Genomic DNA, 8564 nt, shown 5'->3' with positions numbered 1-8564 from the left:
GGTTTTCTCTGATACCAATTAGGCAAAGATGGGATTATTTAATATCTATTAACATGGGTTTAAAAAACAACTTTGCAACTGGACCCCAAATGGTTCCGTTTGTATATGTCTGTCTACCATAATTTGGGTGTTTTTCTATCATTATAGGCTCCTGGTCTTAGTCTGCGACACAATTCATGCTGCATCTCATCAATTAGAGACTCCGATTGTAATTGTACCTGAGAACCCTTTCAACACTTTTTGTTTAATGTTGAAAACTGAGGGCAGATTCCTTATCATTTGGCACTTCATCTCAGGCAGCAACGTGCCTTAGGTAAACATACCAAAGGACTTTTTAATATTTAAACTTGCTGCTGCTTCTAGCCGTTCCTAGTTTTATGCTTCAGTTATACAACCTTGGTTGTAATCAGTAGAGGAAAAGGAGGCTGTTGTAAACATGTAAAAAACAATGTCTAACAGAAAATAGCTGTGATTCCCCTCCAGTCTGACTATGTATGTTCAACATTGGTCTGGATATTCTCATCTGAGTCAAGAAAGAAATTGATTAGAAAATTATCCCAGATGGTAGTCATTGCCTGTTTCTTATTTTACCCCTTTTCCTCTGAATTGTTTGAGGCAAGTCTCATATTACTTGAAGTGACATCAAGAAGGAGGAGGAGTTGGTAGTGTCATAAACTCAGCCTGATCATATAAATACCTTTCCCTCTGGGAATCTCAATCAATTGCTTATTGAAGAGGATCATTCTTAAAATCCAAGAAAAAACAATGAAAGTAACTTGCATATTCCTCCTCTTTGCGGTGGGGATTTTCTGTTATTCAGGTAAGACAATATATAATTATCCTCTCCTCCTCCTCATGACAAATCTTATACAACATAGACTGTTGGTTGATAGGAATGAGTTGCATTTCAGGCCAGGGAAATATACTGCAAATAGGAAAGCCAACAATGATATGGGACTTTGAGATAACAAAAAAGGGAAGGGAAAGAACCACATGGAACATTGATGAAGATCTAGAAGACAAATATATAAAAAGTAAGACTTGGTTTCTGAACATAGACAACTATTTAAATATTAGTTTGAAACAGGTCATTTCTGGGCCTGAGAAGATATATTTGGCTGTTAACGAGATTACCAAATATTACACAGTGAGGAAATCAGTTTGCAAAAATTATAATCTTTCAACCATGGGAAATTGCATTCAGTGACACATGGGATGCAAATAACAATTTATAAGTAGATAAAAACAATTGGGGCAACCATCTAGCTAGCTCTACATCTTCCGACTTTAAAAACCCCCCAAAAATGATTGAGAAAAGGAACTAAAAAGAAGAATAAAACACCTTCATGCCAATGTACCAGGGCTGGGTGTGTTGTGCTGAAATTTATTCACAGTAACCTTTTCTGAAGGATATATTGTGTTATTTTTTGACATTTTTCTCTTCATATCTACAATTCCCTGTGTACTCAAAAGGATGAAATAAGTACATAATAGTGTAGAACATGGACTTGGAGATTCAAAGAGAAAGCAGACTTGGTAAATTATGCTCTCCATTTCCTATAGTCCCAAAGGATTTTAAGCTCAGAAAACCTCAATTTAGTTAGAGTATCTATGGTCATTGGCCAGGGGTGAGGAACATTTGGCCTTTAACATGTCATTGAACCACATTTCCCATCAGTCCTGACCATCTGACGATGAATGATGTAGTCCACAACATCCAAAGGGACACACAGTCTTTGTCCTTTCCATAAGCCTTGGTAAATGTATAGTGCATTTGTAATATTCTTGTTTGTTTGTTTGTTTTAGCCAATGCAGAAATTGGTGCCAGTGATGAAAAAGAGGTAAAGGAGTTTTGATTATTTAATCTGCAATGCCTTCTCCCTTGATTAAATAATACCCAGAAATTGTGTTATATACAGAAAATCAGATACTGGACTCAGTTATACCAAATGATAAACTGAAAGCCACAACTTAATTTTTGCTACTAAGAAGGCAATATTGAAATCATTGCGCCATAGTGCTTTTTATGCTTCTCTACCTAGGAACCAAGCATAGAATTCAAAAGCTTTCACATTGTTAGCATTAGCAACATGATTATGGTTCTCAGGTGAAAACAGGGCAGGTCTCTTGTACCTTAATAATTGTGTAGAAAAGGGCATTTCAGCAGATGTTGTTTGTCACTGAAACTCACCACAGCTGAAATTTCCTCTACTGCAGTCATTAAGGCATAAGAGACCTGCCTTGTTTTCCCCCTGGTAAACCTAACTGTCATTTCAGTGCAAATACTAATGGAAAATCCAAAAATGCCAACAGCACTTTTCATTCAAATTGACAAAGCAATTGCAGAAGTTTCCATCTCCGTTGATGCAGGTCTTTTTATAAAATGAATGCTTCTCAAAAGCCCTCTCAAAACAAAGGGCTTGTCTATGAGAACTAAAAACCCTGGGCTCACCATGAATGGAAGGGGGGCAGTCTTCATGATGCACAGCTCCTTCTGTTAAGTATCCCAGGCTTTTTAGCTTTGAACTGGCTTTGTATCACTTTGGGCAAAGTTGGAGATACTCTAGAGTTTGCCGGAAACTCCAGAGTATCCCACAGCTTTGGGACTGCCTGGACGATTGGATCAGGTCTGATGTGGCCTGATCTGCACCCAGATGAGACACCAGCCCCATCACCCTTTCCCTATGCTCATCTACACAGGGAATGGGAATAGATTGTAGCTGTGTCATTACTGCTTCCATGAGAGACCTTCTGGCCATCATAGGCACCTCTACTGATATCATAATAGGTCGCCTTGTGCAAACAAGAAGGAGGAGGGGACAACCCTCCCCCTTGTTCCCAATTGCATAGCAAGAGGCAACTGTACAGCCAGCTTCTTCCTGTTATTAGTAATCATGTTTTCAAAAATGGCTTCTTATGGGCTTAATAGTGCTGGGAGGAGGCAAAATGTGGAAAAAAATTCTCATGCTTCCAAAAGACATTTGGGGCCAAGAAATTGAAATAGCTCTTATGCAGTATTCATATAATGCTTATGTTTTATTTGATTCACTTGCTTTGATATTTCAAATCAACACCTTTTCTCCAGTATCAACATTGATTATAGATTAATCTTAGTTTAAAGTAATGTTGATATGTACAATGCTAAATTTTGAAGATTTTATTTTACAGCCAGTTTGTGAGCGTTACCATCTACCAGCATGCACTAGAAATTACGATCCAATCTGTGGGACTGATGGAGTGACTTATGGCAATGAGTGTCTCCTGTGTAATGAGAATCGGCAAGTATCTGTTTACTTCTATCATTTAAACCCTTCAAAAAACAGAATGAGGTTTAGAGAGAAGTAATATGACTTGAAGCTATCTAAATACCCTAAGGCAGAATGAGGTTTAGGGAGAAATAATGTGACTTAATCTGGCAAGCTAAGCAGGGTCAGCCCTGGTTAGTATTTAGACTTGAGGTTGCCAACCCCACCTCCCCCAAGTACTGTTGGCTATATTTCAGAGGAAGAAAATGGAAAAACCTGATTTTTCCTTGACTAGGAAAAAAACCCATATATACAGTATGGCTTGGGGATAGTCTGAATAGGAGTGGCATAGGAGAGAAATAAATTGCCAAAGTTTTGTATCTGTTCCACAGAAGAGATGATGATTTTGTGGGATAATACTTTAAGTGCATGGAGAATTGAGAGCTTTAGGTATGAGGATGAGAATTTCAATTTTGACATGTTGCCAAATATTCTATAATTTTGCTGTTTCAATGATGCAAAATGAAGAAGAGGAGAAGACAGTGACAAGTAAATGAAGAAAATGGAAGTAGTGTGAACAATAAGAGAAGGAAAGGCCTCACTGCAAGACACCTATTTCTTGAATGCTTTGAGAGTCCAAGAGTATATACTATGGCACAGATTGTTTCCCATAATTCCTTCTCTCCCATAATTCCTTGGTTCAAGGGCCTTTGAAAAAAGGCATTCAAGAAATAATTAGGCACAGACACCCACTTCTTTCTCCCAGGACTTTATTGCAGAAATCCACCACTTCACCACAGTTGCACAGTCACAGATAACAGATACATACTGGCATGAGAACCTTCATTATTGCACCTTTCCACATTTGCACAATGATCTGAACTCACCTATTTTTTAAAAAACAATTTGGTTTTTTAAAAATAGCAACTCTGGAATAATGAAGGGGGGGGGGAGGAAGACAGTCCCACCTCCTGACATCACTTCAGTGTTGGCACAGAAGCAGAATGTCCCCATCACACCAAGTACATGACAGGAATGTTGTGGGATTAACAGCTATTGTTGGATTTTGCCAGTGAGCATGAGTGAATCACAGGAAGAAGGCAAACCAGCAGAGGAATACACATGATGTTCTACTTCAGTGCTGGTCTGCCTCCTTTGTGCAATAAAATCCCTAGTGGCTACTGTCTCTTTGCATAAGTGCAGAGGAAAAGTCAAAGTGCTCAATTAATAGGTGTACTGTTGTAGGATTCTGCTCATTGATTTTAAATGACAGTGGAGCATTCAAGCAGAAAGTTCAGACAAGAAGTTGGAGCGGCAAGATTAGATGTAGGCAGAAAGTTGTAGATGTTATTAGCATATGGGTCTTACTGAAAGCCATGGGGTGACAAGAGTTCACCCAGAGACAGCGGAGTAATATATTAGAAATTCATTTAATTTTCTGGTTAATCAGCTACTGAGGTGGAGTGCTTACAGTGTCATCATCACTTCCTAATGTTAAAATGCAATCAGATCATGATGTAATTTATTTTCTCCAAAGTCCCTCTAACCATAACTCTGTCAAATAACCTACACATGAATTTTGAGGTTTAAGTATTAATTCAAGTGTCTTTCAATAAGTCCTTTATCTTTATTAAAGACAAAGAGACATGTAACAGTGGATCTCTGTGGTTAGTATATTGTCCTGGGTAAGGTAATTAAGGTAAAAGACCTATTCTGTATTCCCTTTCTTTAACAACATGTAGGGTGGGTAGACTAGAAAATATCCTCTTTTTCATGACTCTGAGAACTTGAGGGTTTGTGCATGTAGGGTCAACTTGCATGCAGAAAAAAGTATGCCAAGACAGAACACCAAAATATGTAGAGTTTTTTTCCAATCTGGATTGGCCATGGTTCTGATTTGTCTAAGTAGATTTGGGCCTCTGAACCAGGATAAATGCTGTAGCTCAGTGGTGGAGCCCAAAAGATCCCAGGTTTAGTTCTTGAGTCAGCTGTAAGCATCGGATGTTGGGGAGAAATCTTTGCCTAGATTCTACACATCATTAGGAAATATGCATATTAAAATATATACTATAAATATTAAATTACAATACCAATAAAATGTAGATTTAAAATTGGGAGTTTAAAATTAACTCATCGTTTAAATATGAGTTCCTTTCAGAGGAAGGGTGCTAATTGCTATAGTGGTTTCTGGGATCCACCCAAACACTGAGGAGGAAAAAGTTCCCTCTTCATTTCTTTCAGAAGCTAAATCATAGGCTTTTCAAAAGGATCAAACCCCATGCTTTTCCCCATAGCTTTTTAAAACTTCAAGCAGCTCTTCATGGGATAGGTCAATCAAATCATTGTTTCTGGTCATTTGCTAAGTCTCATTTTGGCAAATTGAACAAATGCAATTGTTAATCTCAACTAGAGTGGAACTATTAAATCAAAGGAATTTACAGCTTAACCACTTTAGTGCAGTTAGCTCAGCAGTGACTTCTGGCTCAATGCCTACTTACTGGGCAGCTGCTGCTGCTACAATGATAGGCGACTGTTCCCCTGTCAATTAGGAAGCAACTGAATGACATCCTCACCTACACGGGCCCCTGTCACAATGCCCCCTTGCACTGGAGATCACGCATACAAAGTGGGGGGGGGGGGATGTCAGCCAGTTGATTCCCATTTGACAGGGGAACAGAGCCTCATTGATCACAGAAGCTGCTGCCCAATAAGTGGGAGTAGGGAAACGATCATAGTCCCTTTGTATCTACAAAACAAGGGGATGCCTAGGGTTTGTGCATACAAACCAGTCACAAATGGACAACGCTAGGTTATGCATTGCAAACTGTGGTAGTAAATTCTGGTCTAAGTCACTCCTGATTGGGACTAGCAGTAGAATCTTGATCTGTTGAATTTCTCCATGATTTCAGATACTTTACAGACAGTTCGCCCCATGTTGAATCATAACTTCTTTGAGAAAGGCAATGAAAAGTGCTTGTTCTACTGATCCTAGCTTATGATGTGTTCGTTTTTTCCAGTTTTTTATGTATGTGGTTATCTAAATGTAATGTTCAAGCATCCATGAAAAAAAGGCAGAGTTGGGTTCCAACATCAGTGGGGTGGGAAACCCTACCTGCAAAATAGGCTCAGTGCCTGTTATATATCCTTTAAGACTCCCAAAAGAACCACCACACTGGCATTAGAACTAACCATTTTTTTCCCTGAGCAAGGAGAGCATTTATAAAGTCAAATGAATACATTTCAAGGAATACACAGCAATGTTTGATCACAGTATGCCAGAACTGACATTAAACTGAACAAATAGCCTTAGTGCATGTAGTCCTGTTTAAAGGTTATTTTAAATTTATGTCCGATTTAGATTTGCTCATGGCCCAAGGGCTAGCAGGTGTCTTGGCTTGCATCATAGGGCCAATTATACTGACAAGTCATGTCAAAAAGTCTTATCACCGAGACAAGCAAGAAGTCAATGTCTGCCACAGCCACATGTGCTCAGGTTCCCACTCTGCTTAATCTGGAATCCTCTTTGTTTTGGGAAGCAGAACAGAAAGTGTTCCTCAGTATTGAGAATGAGGGAAGTTTTATTTTGTTCAGGGATTTTAAAAAAATAAGAGCTTAGCAAAATTTGCAGATTTCTCCATGTGATCAGTGGAAGGAACCTGAGATTCTTAAAAACAATAGCAACAATTGAATATTAGAATAAACAAGATTCATAGATTTGGTCAGCTTGGATACTTTCCTTTTTGGAATCCTTTGCCTCCGTGTGCATTTAGCTACTTAGGGCTGCCAACTGTTTTGTGGGGGGTTTTGCTGACAAAACTTTCATTAACAACTATATGGGGATATATAAAAAACATCCACATATGTGTGAACATGTCAAGGTACCCAACTAAAAAAGAACACACACCGTCATGAGATGTATTTGTTGACATTTGAAGACTTATGTAAAAATTTCATAAAGATTTCTTTGTACACATTTTGTATAAAATAAAATATTTTGTACTTTAAAAAACCCTTCTCATAAAAATCTCAAAATGCATAAATAAATACATAGTAATAAAGATCAAAAGTGTACAGAAACTATTAGAAAAATGTGTTGTTTATGGCCAAGAATTTCATTTGGTTTCTCTTGACAAAAATGACCTCAAATTCATAGAGGTGTTTATAAATGGCATGTAAGGGATAAACAGAGGGACAAAGTTGTGCCCATCCTTATTCAGTGCATTTATACTATTTTTCAGGAAAAGGAATTTGCACATCCGAATTAAGAAATCTGGAACGTGCTGAGAAGGGAGTATCCCCTCTGCCAAAGAACTCAAGAACTCCTGGCTGCTCCTGTGGAAGATATGCACAGTTTACAACTGTACCGTTAACTACATGTGAGATTTTTCAGTCAATAAAAATGAAAGCATAGCAACTTTCTGAATGAATCCTCGTCATTTACCTTGAGTTGGAAAGGAATTCCCTGCCCTCTTCTACCATCATCCTACAAGGCAACACTCTGGCTTTTATATGTGCATGCATAGAAATAGTATATAAACTGATCATATGCAGCACCAAAAATACAGCAAAGTCCACCTGGCATATGTTTTCATGACTTTAATACAGGAAAACATCAAGCAGACTTGCTCACATTTAAATATGCTTTCTCAGCTGAAAGAAAGATATATGCTATTTGACCAGCAGGTGGCACACTTGTACTGCAAAATGCCTCAGATCAATTGCCTTAAGTAATCTAAATGCAATTGATAGGAACAATGGAATACACAATTAACTAACTACCATACATTCCCATTCATTCATTGGAAGTATGGCTGTTAGGATTAACTGAAGTGAGGCTAAGAAATTCCAAAAAGTGTACATTCCCTCCCAAGTTTATAGGAAACATATTCATTTTTCTCAGTAACCAGGAACCCCCCCCCCCCCAGTGGCATCATGGGTTGAACCCTTGTTTTGACAGGAGGTCAGTGGTTCGAATCTGGGGAGAGTGGATTGAGTTCCCTCTGTCAGCTTCAGCTCACTATGAGGGGACATGAGAAAAACCTCCCACAAGGATGGTAAAACATCAAACATCCGGGTATCCCCTGGGCAATGTCCTTGCACATGACCAATTATCTCACACCAGAAGCGACTTGCAGTTTCTCATGTTGCACCTGACATGGAAAAAGAACGTAACCATTAGATACAATCTATACATATAATAAAAGTCAAAGTTTGTATGCGGAGGACAAAAGTGTGGCGGTGTGGCGGTGTATGTGCCAGCATTCTGATTGGCCAGCCTGAAAGTTCCAAGATTCTGATTGGCAGCCGCTTTGGTGCTAT

General features: G+C 38.6%; 1 protein-coding gene across 1 annotated transcript; it reads left to right on the top strand.

The window, feature by feature from the left end:
• Window positions 1-672: 672 nt before the first annotated feature.
• On the top strand, window positions 673-7659 carry LOC132769015 (serine protease inhibitor Kazal-type 1-like). The gene is made up of 4 exons (XM_060765571.2): window positions 673-820; window positions 1807-1841; window positions 3169-3278; window positions 7484-7659. The coding sequence occupies exons 1-4, from the start codon at window positions 766-768 to the stop codon at window positions 7527-7529; spliced, it is 246 nt and encodes an 81-aa protein (XP_060621554.2). The 5' UTR covers window positions 673-765; the 3' UTR covers window positions 7530-7659.
• The last annotated feature ends 905 nt before the right edge of the window (window positions 7660-8564 follow it).

Source organism: Anolis sagrei, chromosome 2 (assembly GCF_037176765.1).
Source record: "Anolis sagrei isolate rAnoSag1 chromosome 2, rAnoSag1.mat, whole genome shotgun sequence".
Classification (NCBI taxonomy): Eukaryota; Metazoa; Chordata; class Lepidosauria; order Squamata; family Dactyloidae; genus Anolis; species Anolis sagrei.
This window is presented reverse-complemented; position numbering and strand designations above follow the sequence as displayed.